The 22,779-nt window shown below is 38.4% G+C and overlaps 3 protein-coding genes and 2 long non-coding RNA genes across 5 annotated transcripts; 2 read left to right on the top strand and 3 right to left on the bottom strand.

The window, feature by feature from the left end:
- Positions 1 to 366: 366 nt before the first annotated feature.
- LOC136263470 (uncharacterized) lies at positions 367 to 9,107 on the top strand. The gene is made up of 8 exons (XM_066057997.1): positions 367 to 738; positions 1,609 to 1,677; positions 1,730 to 1,789; positions 1,845 to 1,919; positions 1,969 to 2,025; positions 2,081 to 2,291; positions 2,349 to 6,413; positions 8,969 to 9,107. The coding sequence occupies exons 1-7, from the start codon at positions 669 to 671 to the stop codon at positions 4,891 to 4,893; spliced, it is 3,087 nt and encodes a 1,028-aa protein (XP_065914069.1). The 5' UTR covers positions 367 to 668; the 3' UTR covers positions 4,894 to 6,413; positions 8,969 to 9,107.
- Positions 5,056 to 5,652, bottom strand: LOC136264766 (uncharacterized). Its single transcript, XM_066059536.1, has one exon. The coding sequence runs from the start codon at positions 5,650 to 5,652 to the stop codon at positions 5,056 to 5,058; it is 597 nt and encodes a 198-aa protein (XP_065915608.1).
- Positions 6,325 to 12,005, bottom strand: LOC136263472 (uncharacterized). Its single transcript, XR_010704660.1, has 4 exons — positions 11,885 to 12,005; positions 6,602 to 6,676; positions 6,492 to 6,538; positions 6,325 to 6,441 (listed from the first exon to the last, which is right to left on the bottom strand). It is a non-coding gene; the product is annotated as an uncharacterized lncRNA (long non-coding RNA).
- LOC136263471 (uncharacterized) lies at positions 9,578 to 11,216 on the top strand. The gene is made up of 4 exons (XR_010704658.1): positions 9,578 to 9,770; positions 9,820 to 10,277; positions 10,566 to 10,934; positions 10,990 to 11,216. It is a non-coding gene; the product is annotated as an uncharacterized lncRNA (long non-coding RNA).
- A 5,525-nt stretch (positions 12,006 to 17,530) lies between the features above and the next one.
- LOC136263245 (sodium/calcium exchanger 2-like) lies at positions 17,531 to 21,449 on the bottom strand. Its single transcript, XM_066057753.1, has 5 exons — positions 21,142 to 21,449; positions 18,552 to 18,885; positions 18,288 to 18,506; positions 17,971 to 18,108; positions 17,531 to 17,916 (listed from the first exon to the last, which is right to left on the bottom strand). Exons 1-5 carry the CDS (start codon positions 21,376 to 21,378, stop codon positions 17,708 to 17,710), a joined length of 1,137 nt encoding a protein of 378 aa, XP_065913825.1. The 5' UTR covers positions 21,379 to 21,449; the 3' UTR covers positions 17,531 to 17,707.
- Positions 21,450 to 22,779: the final 1,330 nt, after the last annotated feature.

Genomic DNA, 22,779 nt, shown 5'->3' with positions numbered 1-22,779 from the left:
AAAAATTCGGCATATTTTTAAATCAATACTGAATTTTCGTCTCGCCGAATTTCGGCCTATAATTAGATGGTAATCACCACTAATTTTAGTTGATCGACCACTCGTCACAGTATAATTTGTATTGTCGATATTAAGACTAGACAACTCTGACGTTCTCGTCACTATCAGCATCCATCGCAAAAATAGGAAACGTGCCGAATTTTTTATTAGAGGAAATGGACCTTTTCCGCAATGACGTCAAAAATAAAAATGGACGCATAGTAGTAGGGGGACTTTGTACAGCGACTGATTGGAATAGATCCGCGTAGAGCCAGAAGTGTTTAAAGAATTGCACCCAATCAACCTGTGAGATTTGTAAGTTGTAATCCGATGCAGAAGCACGTGCCATTTTGGTTGTTATGGCTGTGATGGTTGTCTTCTCGGCTGAATTGTTTCGCGCCGAATCGGGAAAGGGGGTAATGACAAGTAAAACTGTGTGATCCTTTCCCAAGGAATGTTCTGTGCTCCTTGAATTACCCGTTAGCGTGTCTAAGGCTATTTTCACTGCTCTGTGTGGGGGGTAACTCCCGTGCGGCCTACTGTAGGTAATATCACAAGTGTTAGCTAATGCAGTGACTGTTTTGTAAAACGGTTTAGATGATCCTTGTTTTGCCATTGAAGGTTTAAAGATGGTAAAGCCAAGCAAACTTAAAGGTGCTACCTCACTGACAGTTCGAGGCGATAAAGAAGCACAAGATGGTATGTAGCGTAAGTGACCGATTATCGAACAAGGTTTATACTTCACTTCATAAATGTCTCCAGGAAAGTAGTATCAACCTGGAAATTTCAGCAGGAGGTAGCGCCTTTCTCGTAGAATACCTCACATAAGCTTGAGCAATAGTATCCGATTAGTGTCCGTGTTATGAGTGGATTTCTGCATTCCGTAAAATATGAATTATCGAACACCGATACCTATTATCGAACGCCCATTAATTTCCGTTAATCAATTATCGAACGTTTTACACCTTTTCTTCTCTGGTGACCTCAGTGCAACCTACACACTCTTGATTATTATATCAACGTATTATCTGAAGTACCATGATACTGTAACTGAAATATAGTTTTGATACAAGCATGCACTTGTGAGTTACAACGGCGAATCGTTTAGTGTTAAATGCGTACAGTAAAAAAATCAGCACATTATGAACAATAACACAGTCTTATCATCCTTGCTTACAGCAACCCCTTCTGTACAGTCTTCGTGGATACATCTTTTACTCAGAAAAACGATGAACAGTCCGCCAATTCCGCCGCCAAAGTCACCCTCGAGTTGTAGTTCTTTCACGGCAATTTCTGTGTTCTTTTTCTTCATTTCTTCGTCAGTGGTGATGAGTATCAAGACTGTTGTGATGTCCACACATAAACTCTAAAGGATGGAATACTCAGTAAGAATAGGCTACACTATTGGAATTCTCCATATAAGCACCTTACGAGTATGCGGAATATAATTGTAAACTTCCGAATACGTTACGTGATTTTTATGTTCGATAATAGGTACCGTTCGATAATCGGTCACTTACGCTACTAAAATATTTGTCGCAAGCTATAATGTTGTGGTATGGTATGTAGATTACAATGACAATGAACTGCCTGAGATGGTGATGGCTGACAACTACCAGGAAGATCCACTACATTGTGGTAAATAAAAGTAGTAGAGATGCATGAATCTCATAAAGGTTATCTGTTGCAGCAAACTACGACACACTTCGCATTGAGCCACCTGCAGAAATGGACAGAAATTTGGATCATAGTATGATAGCAATGATTCGAAGAGATGTATGCCTGTTACTCTTGACTTCGTATAGGTTTACCAGGATTTGTTAGCAGTGGCACAATTCAAACTGAACAATCATTAGAAACAGATGAAAGTATATATCAGAGTAAGATGTGAATTCATGTGTGTGAATGCTTAAAATATGAATTTGATAGGTATGCCTGAAGTGAAGACTGAACTGTTCACAGAATCAGATGAACACCTTGATTGTGGTAAGATGTGTATTGAATGCTAAACTGTTGAATTCAGCGTAATACTTTACCATAGATGTTGTTTCTGATTTCCCGGTATCCCAGTGTACCAATGATGAGGAGCAAGCAGAGGAAAACTGTGATATGGTCATTCTTACTGAGAATGACATTCCTGGAGCATCACTTGGCGGGATAGACCCAAGGGATTTGAATGTTACCCAGCTAAAGAGGTGGCTTGTTTGTCGGGATGCACCAGTCAGTGGAAACAAGCCACAGTTAATTCAAAGGTATGTTTATATTGCTTCCTAGGTAGTTCATAGTATACTTTGTGCATTAATTTGTAGAGTATATGATTATATCAAATATGGTTGGGATATCTACATCATTGATCCTGATGGTGGCTCCAATGTTAAGAAAAAGTTGCTGGAAATACCTTGTAACACTGAGACTGTTTTACTGCAATCGATGCCAAAGTCAAATGACACTCAGTGGACAAAAGAAATACACAAAATTCCAAAAGTTACATTTAGCACGATCTACCAGTTTTTAGTTGAACGTAAGGCACTTGTTCAGAAAGCTGACCGTGTCGATAACATCATAGAGAGAAGAAACAGTTCATTACTACACTGTGAAGGTGACAAACCAGTAGATTCTGACGTTGGAGATCCCATTGTGTATACCCGCACGCTGGACAAAGCTTATCGTTTTTTTGTGGACGGCCATGTCCAGAAGATTAGGTATCATGCTATGCCAACTCAGCCTGATGTTATTTGTATAGGATCATCAGTTTTACCTTCGATGAAAAAGAACAAGATGTACAATGTGTTCATTGTGGTATCAACACTTACTGCTCAGGTTAAAGTAGCATTTTGCGTTTGCCCAGCTGGACTGTCTGGGTGTTGCAATCATGTGACTGCAACACTTTACTACATTGAAGAGTATTTCAGATTAGGAATGGATGAGGAAGACCGTAAGGGCTGCACAGAGAAACTTCAAGCCTGGATCCAGCCTAGGAGGATGAAAGTAGATGCACGACCAACTGATTTGGTTCGTCTGACAAAGAAAGTATATGGGGTCGAAAAGAGACCAAAGCTTTGTTCAGTGAACAATTGGGATTGCCGACCAACATCCAGGAGAGTCTTGCAACCCGAGCGGAAAGCTAATTTATGGAATAGACTAGTGAAGTTGGATCAATCAAAGAAAGCTGCTTCCACCTGTGCCATTCTCACTGCAACTAATGATGCAAGTAAAAAGAAAGCGGTCGCAACTCAATCAAAGTTAATTAGATATGGAACATCTTGCTTTATCCAGTTGTTTGATGACGAGCCTGCTCCATCAATAAACAGAACACAGCAAATGCGGGAAGAAAGAAGGGCTAGGGCAGAATCGAAGCAGATTAAATTCAAGCAAGATTTGTCAAGGCTGATTGACAATGTGGGCCATGATCACTGTTACTGCAGCACAGAGACTATTGCTAGTCAGCATGAAGTAAACGATATACCTGCACCTCTACATCTTGTCAGGCAGCTCTATGAAGAGCATATCTGTATAGGGCCGTCTGAAGCAGCAGAATTAGAAATGGCTACTCGTCAACAATCAAAGTCAGACCTTTGGCATGAGGAGCGCAAACTGAGAATTACATCATCAATAATGAAGAGTGTTTGCAACAGACGAATGAAATCAGATGTGAAAGTGTTCTTAAGAAATAAGCTGTTTCCGAAGCCTATAAACTCACCAGCTATTAAGTATGGAGAGAGAAATGAAGAAATTGCGATCCAGTGTTACATCAAGCACCAAGAGAAGAAGGGAGTCGTACTGAATGTTAAAAAGTGTGGACTTTTTGTGAATCCAGCAATTCCCTGGCTAGCTGCTACCCCAGATTCTGTCATTGAAGTTGGGCAGGATACTGGGTGTTTGGAGGTGAAATGTCCCTTTGTTTGTTCAAACAAATCCTTTTCCGTTGCTGCAGTAGATGTTCCTTCATTCTGTTTAGAAGAGAATAATGGAAGGCTACAATTGAGAAGAAAACATCAGTATTTTTACCAGATACAAACACAGTTATTTGTCACCCAAATGCTTTGGTGTGATTTTGTGGTATGGTCCCCAAATGAAGGCATTGTAGTGGAGAGGATCAGTTATGATGAGGAATTCAGTAAGATGATGATTTCCAAGGCTCGCACGTTTTATTTTGATACTTTTTTGCCATCTGCAGTTCCATGCACTATTATTTCGTTCAATTCACCACATGCAACAGCTTCATCTGTGTTTACTTGTGCTGCTAAAGAAGAGCCCTTGACTCCTCACCAAGAAAATAAGGCATCTGAACATTGTGAAGATATCCAGGTATTATCAATCTCGCCAGATAGCAAACCGCCAATCGATTTGTTTCAACAGCTTGGGTGTGTTTGTCACCCAGTTAATGGTGATGGCAATTGCCTTTATTATTCAATTGCACACCAGGCTGGTTTGATTGAGCCAGATTGCCATGGTGATACTTCTATAGCTATCCAGTTGAGAACTCTGGCATTAATCTGTATGGAAAAATACCCTGGTGTACGCTTAGAAGATGGTATGACACCTCAACAATGGGAACAAAAGAAGCTGCGGATTTTACATCAAGGAGAGTGGGGAGGTGATTTAGAGGTACGGTTGCTTGCCATTGGCTTGAGCAGGGAAATAATTGTGGTTACTGGCTCAAGAAATACATTTACATTTGCACGACGATTTCCTTTTCATCCACCTCCTATTCCCAAGATGAGAGGTGGAATTTTTATTCCTATGAATGTTGCTGAATTACTGGAACAGTGGAAATCCTTTGATCCATTTCCTCTACTGATTATATACAACGGCATTAATCATTATGACTCCACAGTTTTTATTGATAAATAGTTATTTAATGGTATGCATTTCATGAAATTTTCTGTTAATAATCAGTCAATAATCATTAAAAACAATGTTTTAACAAACCAAAGGTGGTCCAAAATTACAAAGCATGCAGCAGACATAAATCAAATGATTAGCACAGTCCCACACCGATGTAGGGATTTCATCTCATAGGATCCGAAACTCCTTAACGCGTCCTATTGCTCTTTCCACGTGTACTCTCAAGCGAGCAATTTTTTTCGTCAAAAATACATCACTTGCCGCCATCTGACTATTGGCTGAAAGGAACGGAGGCATATTCAGGCGAACACCATAAGGAATTAAAAGATCCTGAATCGTAAATCCCTTATCCGCCATGATTTCATCTCCTGGTTCCAATTTTTCCAACAAACCACTGACTTCTACCAGCTTACGATCTGAAATAGATCCTTCATATGCCTCAGACACAAAGGAGATTGCACCACTTGGAGTCACTCCTATCAAAACCTTGATGGTATTTGTGTTTTTGTATGGTGAAAAGGTGCACGCTTGAGTTAGCAAGAAAGAAGGTCGCTCAATTCGAAATTCTGTGGCATCTATTATGATCCGTGTGTTAGGGTAGTCTTTCTTGAAGCTTTCAGGCATATATTTCTTCACTATGTGCCATGGAGGAAATGTTTCAATTGACTTAAAGCTGCGATACATAAAGTTTATCCACGTATTTGTAATTCTTGAAACTGATGCTTGCGAAATACCAAATCTGTTGGCAGCATCCATTTCAGGCATTCCTAGCCTGATTCTAACCAGTGTCATAAAAAAACTGTTCAATCAGTGGTAGTTTGAACGAGGGTCCAACTTTTGATTCGTCATAGTCAAGTCCGCTTCTTTTTCCGCCCCATTGTCGTATCACACTTGCATCAGGCTCAAGAATTTCTTCATAAAATGCCAATAGCGTCCCATAGTCGAAAAATCCGGTGTGGAGTCTTATCAAGCTATCATCGTCTTTAATGCTGTCTAATCTGAAAAATGATTTATCGAGTTGGTTTTGCAGTTCTACTAGTTTCAATTTTAAATCACAATTCTCTTTCAGCAAATCTGAGTTGGAAGGCGTTGAATCACATTCAGGGTCAATGTCACATGATAACTCTAAATCCGGTGTCTCTATAATTTCCATTTCCAGCTCCACAGATATCAATGACCTACGCTCTTTTGTGTCATGCCAAGGGAAAATTGATGGAACTGCACATTGCTTTAGGCGTCGTCTTCCACCCTCCAGCAATTCATCCAGCAAAGTAAAATCTCCAGGCTTGAAGTGTGCAGAGCATATTTTGGTGTGCTTGTTTACAACAAAATTGGTACCAGGATCGCGACGAATCAATTTAATCCATAACTTTCCTTTGGCGGATTGAATGTTGGGAAAAGAATGATATTAAATTCTTCGTAACCCTAATTGGATTCGCTTCTTATTACTGCCAGAAGAGTTTCTACAGTCTGGAACACAACAGTAGTCACCATGCCACATCTCCTTGCTTCTAGTAAACTCTTGGGTAAGTTTAGCTAATGCATGATCATCATCTATTCATATTATAATGAATCATTTTAAATTTCACCAAACAAATAAATACCTGCTGGTTCCATCCGTAGCTGTGAATGAAACTCTTTGATCACATGTCTGTGGTCCATTACAATGCAGGGGTTTAAATGGCATTCAGTCTACCAGTTAAATCTAGCATACCGTGTTCTAGACCATCATCTGTATCTGCTCTCAGATCAGCTTGAAGTATGCTACTGCTCATTACTTCTGGCAAACCTATATTAAGTACAGTGTCATTCATAGCACCATCAATCATTGGGATATGGCGGTGTGCGCCGGAGTTACCCCCTCCCCCCTTCCGCACACACACACACACACACAATGACACGCACGCACGCACGCACACACACACACACACACAGCAGTGAAAATAGCCTTAGACACGCTAACGGGTAATTCAAGGAGCACAGAACATTCCTTGGGAAAGGATCACACAGTTTTACTTGTCATTACCCCCTTTCCCGATTCGGCGCGAAACAATTCAGCTGTTAGGCGCAATCTGTGAATTTGCGCAGTTTATAAATTACGCTGCGCATTTTGTGAATTCATAAAATGCGCAACAATTTATAAATTGCGCAGCTCGAATGAGGACACGGTGCGGTGCGATCGAGTGTGCAATTTACGACCTACTATCGTTTCACACCTGGTAGTTCACGCGATTTAGACCTAATTTCGTTTCACACCTGGTGGTTCACGAGACCTAGCTCCTTGTGGTTCTTATAGTGCTTGCGAGGTGTGAGCTTCAACGAGTTAGCTAGCTAGTCAGTATGTCGAAAGAAGGTCACAGAGAGCTGTTCGAAAAGTTCTGCAGAACGAAGTATTTTGACCACACCACTACAAGCAAGACAGTATCAGAGGAGAAGGCTAAGAAAATCATAGACGTTTTGAATGGAATTGAAAGGCTGAGCGATGTTTCAAAGTCCTTCAAATTCTGGGTTATTAAAACGAAGAAGTGCTTTATTAAACTATCCAGAGTTGAAGTTAGAAAATGTCCTATGTCTGCCAGCCAAGCATAGAGTAAGAAATGATGGTTTTTTGTGCCTCTCTTCACAAAACTATATTACAGAATGATAATGACAAAACTGTCTTTGGTCATCATCGCATAGTGGCAACAGCTGAAAAGTTTTATGATATATTAGAACGTGTGCACTCAACGGAAAATGGGCATGTAGGCTACAAGAAAACGCTTGCAGAGGTATGGGAATCGTGTATGCTGTCATATTATTACAGTGTCACCAAGTTTTATGGTCACTGAGACTGCATAATATAGTGAAGATGGGGTGGTCCTATGTTTATATTAAAGCCACGCTTAATTTAATGTTGTAACTAAACATGTGAGCCCATTCCTTGGAGTACTGAGTTGGAAATAATATTGAGATAATAAAAGAAATCATTACGTGTGTGCAATGCAGGCTTTTGCTGAGATGATCAACTAATGTTTTAGCCTATTGTGGAAGTAGTTTTGGGAATATAGTGCTACACAGTAGAAAATTGAGCAAAGAAATCAATTTGAACAGTGAATATACTGACTACAAGTGCTTATATTCACAGCCATAACTTTAGAAGAGTTTGAAAATTTGGTTTGGATGTTGACCATAATATATTGGCATATATCTATCAGGGATATAATTAACGAATTGGTTAAAATAGTAATGGTTAATTCCAGATGAGTTAGCTAGCTGCATGTTGCTTGGTTTTTAGAAGTAGCACAACATCAACTTGTTTCTGATTGCACTAGTGTGTTAACTGTTCTTGTTATGGCATAGCTATGTTATACACATTTGGCTATGACTGCTTTATTAGAGTGTCTTGATAATACTTAAAGGTATAGGAGTGCAGTTCCCATTGTTTTGTTTTCAACAGCAGCTGACTGCAATTAAAGGACATAATTGTGTGGCTCTGAAGTGTGGCATGTATGTGTTCTGATTGTTTAAGAGTGTGGTCCAGTCATGTCATTGTATCATTGAAGCTACATGTATTGTATCTGTCAGTAGTTTAAATGTCAAATAGTTGTTTGACTTGTTCTTCTAAGGAAAGTGTCTATACAGAAATTTAACACCTTATTATTATGGTTTCCTTGCATGAAGGAGATGATCATGTAATATAACAGAAAACAGACACTTGTCAGAACCAGAAAGGTTTATCCGTGAGTTTGTCATTGTGGTGGCCAAGTACTGCTTGCTTTGGTTTAGCCTCTGACGTTGTGACAAGTCAGACAGACAGTCAGGCAGACAAAAAATGGGTTTTGACGATTTTAAAAAATACAGGATTGATGTTTGATACACTAAGACTATTCAAAACTCATTTTCATCTCATATTTGTATGGTTTTCAACTAAAACATTCTGAGAGGCGCCATTTATTTTCTTTAGTGTTTGATAGCAGTACCTATTTCACACTTTGCCCACTTTTGTTTGTATGTCTAATTATATTTCCTGGCATTCTTAAGTATGTGTATTTAACAAACTTGCCCACAATTATCACAATTTCTAATTGTGTTACTATTGTAGGTCCAAAGAATGTATGAAGGTTTGCCAAGGGAGGCAGCTCAATATTTTTGTAGCACATGCCATATTTGCCAGCTGAAGCAGCCACAGAATTGTACTGCTCCTTTGAAGCCAATCATTTCATCAGGATTTTTAACACGTTGTCAGGTTTGTTGTGAGAGAGAGTATAATTTACATAGAGGATTATTCACTCTTGCTTATTTTAGATTGATTTGATAGATATGAGGCACATGCCAGATGATTCTTATTGCTACATTGCACATTACATGGACCACTGGTCAAAGTTTCACGTGCTATGGCCACTGTTAAACAAGAGTGCCATTGAAGTAGCTAGTGGGCTTGTGCACAAGGTTTTCCCATATTTTGGGCTCTCCAAAATATTGCAGTCAGATAATGGAAGGGAATTTGTTAATGAAGTTATTAGAGAGATATTGAAGTCGTGGCCAGGAGAAGTGACAATAATCAATGGTAGACCTCGCCATTCACAGTCACAAGGTTTAATTGAAAAGGGCAACCATCTTGTAGAAAAGCAGTTGCAAGCATTTAAATGTGAGCACAAGGATTCCAACTGTGTATCTTGGACTGACTGGCTGCCATGTATTCAATGTAAGTACTAGTATGAGCCCAACTAATATGTAATGTGCCCTTGCAGATAATTTAAATGTTCAAGTATGTCGCACTTTAAAACAAAGCTGATATGAAGTGGTGTTTGGCCAGCCACCAAGGTTAGCCCCATTTGCTGAACTTCCCGAAGGAGTTGACCATTGTATAATGGAAGAGGATTTAACTGATCTTATCAAAGATGGTTAGTGGTTCAATAATGATGTAAAAAATCATGTGGCGCTTTCAACTAGATGATGTGTCACTGCTATTTGATGAATTACCACCAACTGTGTTTCCACCAACATCTAGTTCAAGGATGTCACCACAACAACTGAGTAGAAGTACATCACCACCATCTAGCTTAAAAATGTCACCACGGCGACTAAGTAGAAGTTAATCACCCCCCATCTAGTTCAAGGATGTCACCACAGCGACCAAGTAGTAGTGCATCACCACCATCTAGCTCAAGGATGTCACCACAGCGACCAAGTAGAAGTACATCACCATCAAGCTCAAAGATGTCACCACAGCGACCAAGTAGAAGTGCATCACCACTAACTAGCTCAAGGATGTCACCACAGCAAGCATGTCAAAGTGTGCCACCACTGTTACCTGACAAACCATTGTCAAATCAAATTGTATCTCCTATAGCATCTCCTACAGATGATACGTCATCACCACCTGATCACATGGAGTCGGAGTCTCAGAGGTACAAATCATTACCAATTTTGTGTAGACTGCTATAGCTTTTTTGACCAGTGAAACCTCCTAGTTATAACTACACAAGCCATGTATAAATACATTCTGTGGGATCAAGGTTTTTTCATATCAAGAAGTGAAAATGTTTAGTTTCAGTGAAAATCTTTGTCCGGCCTATATTTCTTTTATCAAGTTGTTTAAGCATGGAGGTTTTGTTATAACTGTAGTGTTTGGTGTTCTGTCTATGTGATTTCAGCAATGCCCTTATGTTTATAGCAATATGTTATTATTCTGTTAGCAAAAACACAGTGAAAAATCATATGATCACCTCACTACTTGTGATCGCCATAAGGCAATTCGGGAGGCAGCAGACTTAGAGTACCGAAAGAATGCTGAAAGAATGAAATTGCAGTATGCAAAAGTTAAACATTGTTAAGTTAAACATTGTAGACAAAACTTCTGTGCATGCATTGGTTTGACATCCAGGTCAATAGTATGGTGTTCACATGCATTTATACGTAGTATAGTGCATCAATAGAAGTCAATGCCTTGTGATAATTATAATCCTGTGGAGAAAATATATTTTTTTGTTTATTTAGAACCATTGAATGACTATTGGCATTCCTGTGGAATGATTGGTTTGGTGGATGATGATGCAACTCCCTTGGTAAGCTCTAGTTACATTAACGAATCTTGTATTTATGTGTGTGAACTCTGTATAGGTCAGGTGCAATAGTTGCTCATGGGGGTACCACAGACAGCTGTGCTTAAGAAGGCATGAAGTGACAATCTCACAGGACGAAAACAGTTTTAACTTTGTAGGGCCATGCTGTTCAAAGAATGGGCCTGTGTTTGTGTATAGCTAACTGCTGTATTGGAGCTAATTCCAAGTTAAAATTGTAACTTTGTCACAAGCTGAATTTGAATATTAAAAAATCAATTAGATCTATACTGAATATAAATATTGTGTTCTAGCTAGTACATCAGGGGCGTGATGTTGGATGTGTGCTCCATGCAGGAACTTGATCAGACAGAATGCACCTTATCCAATCCAACTGCAGAGTACGCAAAGGAACCTTGGAGGGAGAGATAGTCAATACAGAGAAAGCGGAACCATCTTGACCCATGTTCCTTGTAGTAAACATATAGCTATCAAGGGGCTTATTAAAGTTATAGAAAAGAAAATGAAAAAATTGGATCACATTAGACCATTAGAATCATTAATAACCAGGCGTAAACACGATAATTATTGGTAGCATCATTTGCAATCCATGCCATCTACCAATCTGTGGGCAGAGCAGTAAACTTCCCAATCTGTGGGGCTTATTACACCTCTCTGAAAGCAGCCATAATACGCACTTGATCAGCCAAGAACGTAACGGCGGTACACTGAATGGACCAGAATCCAAAGAGTTCATAAAATGCGCAGCTCTTACGGTAGTTCACAAATTGCGCAACAATTTATAAATTGTTGCGCATTTTATGAATTCACAAAATGCGCAGCGCAATTTATAAACTGCGCAAATTCACAGATTGCACCTAACACAGCCGAGAAAACAACCATCACAGCCATAACAACCAAAATGGCACGTGCTTCTGCATCGGATTACAACTTACAAATCTCACAGGTTGATTGGGCGCAATTCTTTAAACACTTCTGGCTCTACGCGGATCTATTCCAATCAGTCGCTGTACAAAGTCCCCCTACTATAGCGTCCATTTTTATTTTTGACGTCATTGCGGATAAGGTCCAATATGGGTGCCGAATAAATAGAGGGGCCGAATTTTTAGAGAACTTACGGTAGTATGACTGTTGTACTAAGGTGACTGCTCTATTAGGGTATCTCGATTTTGAAGCATTTATATCAGTATCCAGTGGACCTAAAATGGGTATGGGGGAATTCCAGCCTCCCTCCAGGAAAGATTTACTCTCAAATTGAATCTGTGAGTGATTTTAGTGGTCACCATTATATTTGGTTATTGTTGTATTTAGGTGACTGCTCTATTAGGGTATATTGATCTTGATTCAATTGATTCAGTGGAATTGCAGGTAACTAAACATTTGTATAGTTAGCTATGTGGTGTACTACAATCTGACAGCACAATTGGATAATTTTTGGGGGAGGCTAAGCCCCTCCATAATATTTTTGACAAGGGCTACAGCCCCCCTTGCCTCTCCCCTTCTCTGCCACACCTGCATGTAAGATACGATAGTGAATCAGATACATTTATAGTATCCTCTCTGCTAGCTAGTGGGGCTATTCATGCAGACATGACAAAAATGAATGAATCAAAATACTGTTTGTATATGTATTATTATTTCATCTTGTTTACCAAGTGGTACAAATACAGAAGGTCTAGCTATCCCCATGCATAACTTAAAAGCTGCAGACTTGCAGTATAATAATATACATCTCGAGGTGCTCTTTCCTCATGCAATAGAAATGAAAAAAAGGTGAAATTCAACAATCTATGTCATTTCTTGGCTGCCACCTTTGGTTTCATGATTTTTCACTTTGGCGTTTAAAGTAAGTCTGAAACGAATAGTACGAATATTCGTTATTCGTTCGTTAAGAAATATTAAGAAATATTCGTTATTCGTTAAATATTCGTTAATTGGATAATGTACACATTTAACCTTGAAAACATTTTGACAACTGAAAACTGTCATTTTAAGATATAAATTTTCATCTTAATAATACATGTAAAGGACTTTTCTTTTTTAACATTTAAAGTTTTAGTAGTAATCAAAGTGATTTTGTCCCTTTCAAGCACCTAATTATACAGAAAATTCTTAAAGAATAATTCATTAATTCGTTCGTTAATTTGAAGAATATTCGAATACCTAAAATTTAATATTTGTTTCACCCCTAGTTTAAAGCTACATCCCTTTTACAGGTTGGTTGCTTTGCATGAATTTTACTTCTTTTTGTATTTAATTATACCCAAAGTTTGCCATAAGTTGGCTTTAGGGCTTGATTTTACCCATAATTATTCCTTCTTATTTGTAGATGCAAGGATGGTTATGGAAGAACTGTATTGTATTGCATATTTTCTAATCCACACAAAAACAGCCAAGTTGTGAAAAAATGGTGCAGCCTTAAAAACCCTGGGTGAAAAAGTTGTAAAATCAAAGGTGGCGGCCAAGAAATGGCTGCAATGATGTTAATGCTAATAAATTTTAACAATATACACAGCCATTAGTAATTTTAGCATTAACATCATTGCAGCCATTTCTTGGCCACTACCTTTGATTTCACAACTTTTTTCACTCAGGATTTTTAAGGCCACACCATTTTTTCACAGCTTGGCTGTTTTTGTGTGGATTTCACTTCTTTTTGTGCTTTATAAGGCCCCAAAACCAACCTATGACTGACTTTGAGGTTTGTATTTCTTCTTTTCTATGCAGACACAATGATGATTATTGAAGACAGACTTATAAATGTATTTCATTGCATGATTTAATTCAATTTTGATAATATTATTGTAATACTCTAATAGAGTGCACATTTTTTTGACTTCTAATAGAACATGCTTCTAATAGAACATACATAGAATGTTATAGATCAATTTAGTACTTCTATTGGTAGATCTATGAAATTACAAACATTTGATTATAAGCAGATTTCAACTAGAAATTTCATTTATAAAGCAGAAATTAAGTGAGGTGATCAGCCAAGGTAGCAGTGGTTAAGGATGCAGGTGTTAGGTATAGAGGTCCCTTGTTTGAACTCTAGTAAGGGGTGTTTTTCCCGACATTTTTTGTACACTTTTTTTACCCAGTGGTGACTGCTCTATTAGAGTACCTCGATCCCACGATTTTACCTTTGTTTGATTTTTGTATTATAACTTTGTCGCTGTAACTCTATTACTGTTCAAACTAGCTATCAAAATGCACTGCTATGATGATTAGCCTATCTACAGACCAATTTTCAAGTTATTCCTATACTTGGTTTACCCTGTAGTTGTGACAGAAGTTTGATCCTTTTTATGTGAATAATCACTCATAACTCCTTGGATTTTCCTCATATTCACAGCAAACTTGTTAAGTGAATCCACTGTGACATGCTCTTCATTTGTGCTAAAGATTGAGGCAATCGAGGTACACGTTTGCATTTTATAGTAACTTTTGCAAAGTGTTCAAAAAGAAATTGAAACCCCCGTAGCCTCCTGTACGGCATAAGAAGGAAAGAAAAAAGAAGGAATTAAAACGAAACTTTGAATGCCCATATCTCGCAAATGGCCGTTGCAAATTTAATCAAATTTGTTGTGTGGCGTACCATACCTGGCAGACAGCTATAATGCAAAGGTGGTGTGCTTTGGAGTAGGGGCCATGGAGCTATGCACGTGTGAAAAAGCTGTTTTCTTTCTTCCTGTCAATATACTCACGGTGTGGTGTGCCGGCTTTCTTGGCCACATGACACACCATATTTGTTTTATTTTGTAATACTCTAATTAGTCTCGCGTGGCCAGACCGCTTTTTTCTCTTTGTCATTGGGTAGGGAGAAAAAAGGGTCTGGAACAGTTCGAATCCCACACTCGTCTTGGCACTCCCCGGTTAATTCGGGGGTGTTAACCAAAGAAACGTGATGCGTTTTCAAATAGTAGCCGCTTGCGCGTATTTATAAACCTATCAGCATCTAAAGCTGCCTTTGAGGCGATAATAGATTGAATCGATTGTTAGTTGTTTAGGTAAGCTAAGTCTTTGTTTATTGTTGTGCTGTGGCATTCTTGTTACAATGGAGTTTAAGCGCATGGGTTGCTACTTGTGACGTAGCCTCGTGACGTGTCAAGACGATTGTGGGATTCGAACTGTTCCAGACCCTTTTTTCTCCCTACCCAATGACAAAGAGAAAAAAGCGGTCTGGCCACGCGAGACTATACTCTAATAAAGCGCGCATTTTATTGAGGACTTCTAATATGGCACACATAGAATTTTGATTTTTCATTGGTAGTAGATTTCTATATAGTTACCGTTGAGTAGATTTAATCTAATCCACAGCTATGAAAAGGGGGTGGTCTTTAAAAATAGGCTAGTATGAAAAAGATTTGATATCAAAGGTGATGATATCAAGCTCACGTTTCTTCTTATTTGCAGTTGCAATGATGATTATGGAATTTTTTCTTTGTTCTTTGACTGTTCGTACTTTGTAACACTCTAATAGAGTGCACACTTTATTGAGAATTTATAGTACGACACACATAGATTTTTCATTAGCTATACGATTGTAATCTAGTATAGATTTACACTAGAACTTTATTCATTTATAAGGTAGAAATTAAGTGAACTGAATGGCTGACAATAGTGGTTCAGTGGTGATGGGTTTATTCAGGAGGTAGGTAAAAAGGTACCTGGTTCAAACCCTGAACACCAACATTTTTCCATGCACTTTAAAAAACGTATTGGTAACTGTTCTTATAGAGAGTTTTGACTGCAGTTTACTCCAGGTTTCTCCTTGTAATTTGAAGGCTTGAGTTAAGGTGGTTATCAAGACACATGGCAGTGTGTTATGCAGCTCAACAAGCTGGCACACCACACCATGAGTATATTGACAGGAAGAAAATGTAATTTTGAGACATATGTAGCTTCTTGATCCCTTAACCAAATTTGCTGTAGAGGAAGGGGTGTCCACAACGAAATTTGGGACATTGCCCTGAGTTACAAGTGGCCAAAGTTTTGTTTTTTTCTTTTCTTCTTACGTATTTTGCATACTTTGTAAAATCCACTGCAAACTCAAATATATATGTACTTCAATCAAGCTAAAATTTGGCACACTTAAAGGGGCAAATCTCAGTATCAATTTTGGTGGAAATCTGATCAAGAGTTATTACCAATTATTAAAATCAAACTCTCTGTCGCACCTAGAGGGTAAACCGCTATGAGGAATTAATTGAAAATTGTTCTGCATTTAGATTAACCATCATAGGAGTGCCTTTTGGTGGTTGGAGATTAAGACCATGAATATATATATAGTGCAAAACCAACAGTGTGTAACAATCGTATGATTGAATTTTGTTAATAAAATACATTTAGTTGTCATGCCTACTAAACAAACTGTTTTTGTGTTAAATTTGTACTGATTTTTAAAAATTCCTTGCACATTGTACGATGAAGTTCAAAATAGTGCTACTATAACTATTTGTAGAACTTTGGAATTACAATACTTAAAAACTTAAAGGTTTTTATAATAACCAATGTAGCTGGATATGCATATCAACTATTGTAAAAATGTATTCAAGTCTGTAAGGAAGTTAACCAGTGTCTATAGTTCATATACTTAGAAATTTGTTTTTCTGTACTTCTTTGCGTTGTTAAATTAGATGGAGTTTTCATTATTATAGGTGGGTCAGATCACTGAACAATTTGGTCCTGATTTACTGACTACATGTGGAAACCCGAGACATATATTAAGTGTAGGCACAGCTTATGTTGTTGGTATTGGAGGAGCTTGTTCTTACTACAATGAGTGGACACCATGCAGTGACTACCCTGCCAATCATCTTGAAACTTTGAACAACAGGCGTTCTTCAACTGGTTCTTCAGCTGGTCTATTGTCACCCAGCCTTTTGGTACTATATGTGTCAGCTGCAATTGCTTGCTTCAAAAGTTTAATAATGTAACTTCCTTGCTTTGCACAGAGACATACAGTATATACACACATATAGGATGATGTACTACTGTACATAGCTATTTGTAAACTGAGAACTTTTTTTTGCAGCATGTTTATATTTTTGTATATTCCCCTTCTTATTTGTGTACATAATTACTGCAACCATTTGGTGGAATTAGATTTGTGTGTATGTGCAAAGGAGTTTAACTGTATGTAAATAATAATGTTTTCACAGTTGATGTGCTCATGTGTACTGTGGTGACATTAGGCTACATACGTATTATGCTCTTGCTATGTAGCAGGGGCGGATCCAGAGTCTGGAAAGGGGGGGCACCTTGCTGAAAAAGTTGAAGAGCAAAAAAAAAAAGGTCACAACAAAAATATATTATATCACGTAAGTTATGTAAAATAAAATCCTATTTAAGTAAGCTGCACTACCTCATGAACATTGTGACTGCTTTATTAGAGTAATTGACTGCTCTATTAGAGTATCTCGATCTTGTATGCAATTTCTTGAAGGGGGGGGGGCATTTGCCCCAAATGTCCCATCCCGGATCCGCCGTTGTGTAGCACATGTGGTCACCAAGTTACAACCTATTATTTATACACAATTCTCACCTAAGTAAAATCACTTTCTATAATATGCATCATATCTAATAAGCATCTATGCCTAACAAACGAGATACAATGATTCTGAATAATACATGTACATCTTCAAGGAAAGGTATAATGTTCTGCAATTATGCATGCATGTCACTAATGTATGCAAATAAACAAAAGACTACGTAATCACTATTGGGGGAGCAGCTAGACATTGAAATGATTGGCTTTAGTCATCATCAACAATGGCAACTGTAGCTTTAGCATTGTTACCAAGCATGACACTGCTAGGAAGGGAATTCTTTCTGATAACCAGTCGAAAGCGTTCCTTTCGCTCTGGCACTCTGTCATCAACTATTGGGATATCAAGTACTGCTGTGGTATTTCCATGATGTAGCACAACTTTATATGGTCCTGATTTGTAATCTACATTATTGCCTGCAAAAAAAAACATTACATTATACCTTACTAATGTTATTAATCTATACCCACCAGTTGCAGTAATGTCACGGCTTTGAATTCTTACCCTGAAGGTAGTTGATAATGGCTTGCTAAGTACTAATACAAGTTGTAATGTTCCAGCATTTTCCTGTACAGTGTATCTTGACAGAGCAAAGCTTATGGTGGCAGCTAAACAGTACGTATCACAAAATTTAATATGGATCATTCCCACTGTAATTTCATAATAATGACATGAAATCCTAAAAGTTTGCATGTATGAATATTAACTGTAAAAGTATTTTAAATGCACCAATGTTATTAAGTATGCATCTACATTATACTGTATGCATATCAAATAAAGGATTTACCTTCATCATCATCATCATCCACTATGGTCACCTTAGATGAAGATGCAAAACGAAAAATAAAAGCACAGGTTGGAAGTGAATCCTCTAATATTGTCAGTTTGAAAGTTTCATCTTGTTCTGTTGTATTATCATTTGTTATAGGAATAGTGAAAGTTGCCACAGTAGATCCAGCTGAAAATGTGACATTATATGTTCCAGAATCATAATCCACACCTCCTCCTGTGTATGTACATATGTTGTTAATATTGGAAGATGTTTACTCACCAGTTGCAGTGATGTCATTGCTTTTGATTTGTACAGTAATATCGGTTGATAATGAGCTACTAAGTGTTAATTCAATTGATACTTCTCCACTACCTTCACCAATTCTGTATATTGTCTTACGGAAGCGTACATTGGCGTAAGGACAACTGCTACAGCCATCATCTATTGCGTGAATGACTTTAACAGGGATACTGCTGTATTGGCTCCACTCTGCATGTCTAGAACATGGCCCTCCAATGCCAACAAGATAGGTAGTATTGATGTTTAGAACACGAGAAGGATTGCCACATGATGTCCGTGTATCTGGACCAGGATCTGTAATCCTATCACCAACCTGTGAAAATGAAATAGAGCCGTATCATTGGCTACAGAGTTATAAGTAAGCAATATTTGAAACCCATAATAATTAAACATATTATACTGATACAAAATCAAAAATGTTATTTGAATGCTCTTTTTAGCAGTACTTGAGTTGTGCTGATCACTTTACACAATTAGAACTATGTATATAGATTTTTTCACTAGTATTTGATTGTACTTAAATGATTTTTTCTCGGTGTTTTTTTTTGAAGCCATGCATATGCATGTATGAAAGGAAATATCTTTTGAAAATGTAGGCACCGCCTTGAGTCATGTTTCCTAGACAAGAAATTACCTTTGGTGGACTTGTGAATAAACTATAAAGCATTCTGTGTTCTGACACTACATAAACATAGAGCTGTTAGCTGTAGCCTACAAGGTAAGGAAACAGAGAGAAAAAATCCTAACTAGATGGTTAAAAAGCCAGTGGAAAGTAAGAAAATGTAGAGATCTAAAATAAATACCAAATTGATTAACCCAAGGGAATGCTGTAACTGTCCCCATGTATGCATGCACATCACTGACTTTGATCTTACCATCAAGTGATATAATTATGTTGGATGATCAATTATCCTAATGCTTATAGTGAAACCTCTATAATCCGACACTCATTGGGATAAGAAAATTGTGTTAGATTAGCAAGGAGGTCGGATTACTAAGGTAGTATAACATAGAAGCTAACTTTTTTGTATACAAAACAATGTCAGATTATCAGTAGAGGTACGTATTCTGGATTACAGATGTGTCAGATTAGAGAGGTTTCAGTGTATTACACATAAAGCTGATGCAGTGAATGTATATAGGAGCATTATATAACAACACATGAAAGGTGCCACTTCCATATGCTTACATGTAATACTGAGACATGCACGCATGCGCACAAAGCACAAGCAAAGCCTTCAGCTGCCATGCAAGGCCATGCACACTACCTAGTGCCGGACCAGCACTAGGACACCTGTGTGTTACTCAGGTGCTAGAGGTCAGCGCAAGCAAATCCTCCTGGTGCGGGACTAGACACACACTCTCACACATAGTGACACACACAACACAATGACACATACACACAGTGACACACACACACACAATGACACATATATACACACTATGACACCACACACACATACGCACACACACACAAAGCAAACAAAAAGCCTGCGGCAGCCATATAAAGCACAGCTATTGTGACCCAGTGAACTAGCACTGGGATGCCTGTGCACCACTCAGGCACTTGAGCCTTGTGCAGACAAATCCTCCTGGGGTAGGGCTAGTAACCTGCAGGAGGACTGTCACAGAAAGAGATCGCGGAACCTGAAGTTCCACAATGACCTAAACACCGCTAAGCAAGACAAGGACAGTTGGGCATTTGCTTCCCCAGTTAATACCAGGTACCCATTGACGTTACAGCTTGGTGGGCTGCTTCCCCAGTTGACACCAGGCCACCAGGTCCCCATTAACAACTGGGTAGACTGGAACAATGTGAGTAAAGTTTCTTGCTCAAGGAAACAACAACAACACCAAAGTGGCACAATCGGGAATCAAACCTGGCACACACACACACACACACACACACACACACACACACACACACACACACACACACACACACACACACACACACACACACACACACACACACACACACACACACACACACACACACACACACACACACACACACACACACACACACACACACACACACACACACACACACACACACACACACACACACACACACACACACACACACACACACACACACACACACACACACACACACACACACACACACACACACACACACACACACACACACACACACACACACACACACACACACACACACACACACACACACACACACACACACACACACACACACACACACACACACACACACACACACACACACACACTGTAGTAGCTAACTGTAATTAACTATGTATTGTATGTACTCCACCTGGGTCACTTTTCATCTTAGCTTTCTTGATAATTACACACGCACATGCACACACTCACTCATGATGGACACACTAATAGCTAGCTAAAAAATACTATATTGTTAACACTATAGCTATAGTACAGTTGTCATGTATCTAGCGAGCAAGCTCTATAGCAATAGCTAGGTATTCATTGTTAGCTGGACCTATCATAACAACTGAACTATCAATGCATCATTACTATCAATGCCATTTGTTTCAAAGTGGTATCTAGCTACTCAATGACATACCAGACGTTTCCCTTTGAATACGTACACTACTTCAATCGTGTAGTTAAATCTAGATCTGAATGAAGAACCGAGATCACGGCTAACTACTCTTGCTGTGAAAACGTCACGGGCAAACCGGTAATCACGGCATGCAGACTGTAAGTTATTCAAATCATATGATCCTTCAACGCAAAAACATCCCAACACTGCAACGATATTTCCACAAGATAACCAGAAAAGCAACACCACTCCTGTCATGCTTGCAGATCAAGGCACCGCAACTCTTGCTGACATGTGCCCGCAAAGCGATTCACAAGCTGCAACTGACGTATATAACTCCGGTTATAGCTCCGGTTATAGCTCATATCTAACACTTATGGGACTTTTTGGTCACTGATGTCAACTATTACGTCATAGTTATTTTAAGAAACAGCCAGAAGAGCTTTCTCTGCCCACAGTTTGAGCGACCGAGAATTAAGACTTTCTTTAATTTGAATTGTTGTATTGCTAGCTACGTCTACATTTCTCATTGCTATATTATACACAGTACAAAAACTGAAGTGTGAAGCAATAACAAAGGTAGTTATAATCCGCTATAGCGGTAAACCTAAGGCGAAAACAGAATTTGTGTATATATCATAGATATATTTATAACCTTGTCCATGACAGACAGCTCATGTAGCTGATTTGCCTTATAGGGTTTTCAATACTGAACAATTACAAATTACTTAGCTACACAGTCTAGTGTGCATGGTGGCCTTGATTGTGCATGATACTGAAGTATCAGTCTTGAACAGTTTTTGGGAAATAGCTCAGTGTATAGTCATAGTAGCATGCAGTGGGTATAGTGTTATGGATATTAGAAGTGAGGTGAATGACTCAGTCATGGTGGTGGTAATACACTATTACTGTAAATTCAAATGGGTACAAATGACCTAAATTTGCAATTCAAACGACCGATTTTTTTGGTAGTAATGACCCAAGGATGTACTTGTTTATTTTAACTTTGTAAGGATAAAGTCATATTACCCAGATGTCCCGTAGCCCCTTCAACCCGGCTCTAGCTAAGTGTTTGAAATAACCTTACATTAATTAATGAGTCATTTCAGTATGTAACATACATTAATCTATCTATGACACATATTCATGATAATTGATACATACTGAACCTTAATACTTGGAGTTTCAAATTATAACCTATGTTCTCCATGTTCACTTTTGTTTGCGGGATGTAACAGTATTAACCACAAATGTTATAATAACCAGTGTATCAATGTAAATTTATCCATGTAGCTGGTCATCTATTCTTTATCATAGTAGACTTGACAATATACACACTGAAATTACCAAAACACATTAATTCAACATTCTAATCGAACAGTTATATTGATCTTTCCTAGTTATTTTGACTGATTTAGTTCAAATGCCTACCCCAGTTACAACCACCTTTACACCATTTTCATATGGCCACTTTAAACCAGCACACATTCAACCCAGGTTAACGGGTTCGTATGAGCTTCTTAACCTGGGTTGCACCTCGAAGTCATAAAACAGCATAAGCGAGTTCAACCCTACAAAGCAGTAGGGTTCAACCAGGGTAAAAGCGAGTTGCAGTTTTTGGTGAATGCATAAAGTGCTTAGAAGTCAATTATCACTCAT

The sequence above is a fragment of the Dysidea avara genome, chromosome 8 (genome assembly GCF_963678975.1).
Source record: "Dysidea avara chromosome 8, odDysAvar1.4, whole genome shotgun sequence".
Classification (NCBI taxonomy): Eukaryota; Metazoa; Porifera; class Demospongiae; order Dictyoceratida; family Dysideidae; genus Dysidea; species Dysidea avara.
Note: the sequence above shows the minus strand (reverse complement) of the source record. Positions and strands in the feature narration are given on the sequence as shown.

What these genes read in the sequence shown, in the direction of transcription:
- LOC136263470 (XM_066057997.1), top strand. Translation starts at nt 669, where the DNA reads ATGGTAAAGCCAAGCAAACTTAAAGGTGCTACCTCACTGACAGTTCGA. An exon ending in CGATAAAGAAGCACAAGATG is followed by an intron (nt 739 to 1,608) that starts GTATGTAGCGTA and finishes TATGGTATGTAG; the next exon opens with ATTACAATGACAATGAACTG. An exon ending in AAGCCACAGTTAATTCAAAG is followed by an intron (nt 2,292 to 2,348) that starts GTATGTTTATAT and finishes ATTAATTTGTAG; the next exon opens with AGTATATGATTATATCAAAT.
- LOC136264766 (XM_066059536.1), bottom strand. Translation starts at nt 5,652, where the DNA reads ATGCCTGAAATGGATGCTGCCAACAGATTTGGTATTTCGCAAGCATCA.
- LOC136263245 (XM_066057753.1), bottom strand. Translation starts at nt 21,378, where the DNA reads ATGACAGGAGTGGTGTTGCTTTTCTGGTTATCTTGTGGAAATATCGTT. An exon ending in GGATGATGATGATGATGAAG is followed by an intron (nt 18,109 to 18,287) that starts GTAAATCCTTTA and finishes CGTACTGTTTAG; the next exon opens with CTGCCACCATAAGCTTTGCT. An exon ending in CCGTGACATTACTGCAACTG is followed by an intron (nt 17,917 to 17,970) that starts GTGGGTATAGAT and finishes TTTTTTTTGCAG; the next exon opens with GCAATAATGTAGATTACAAA.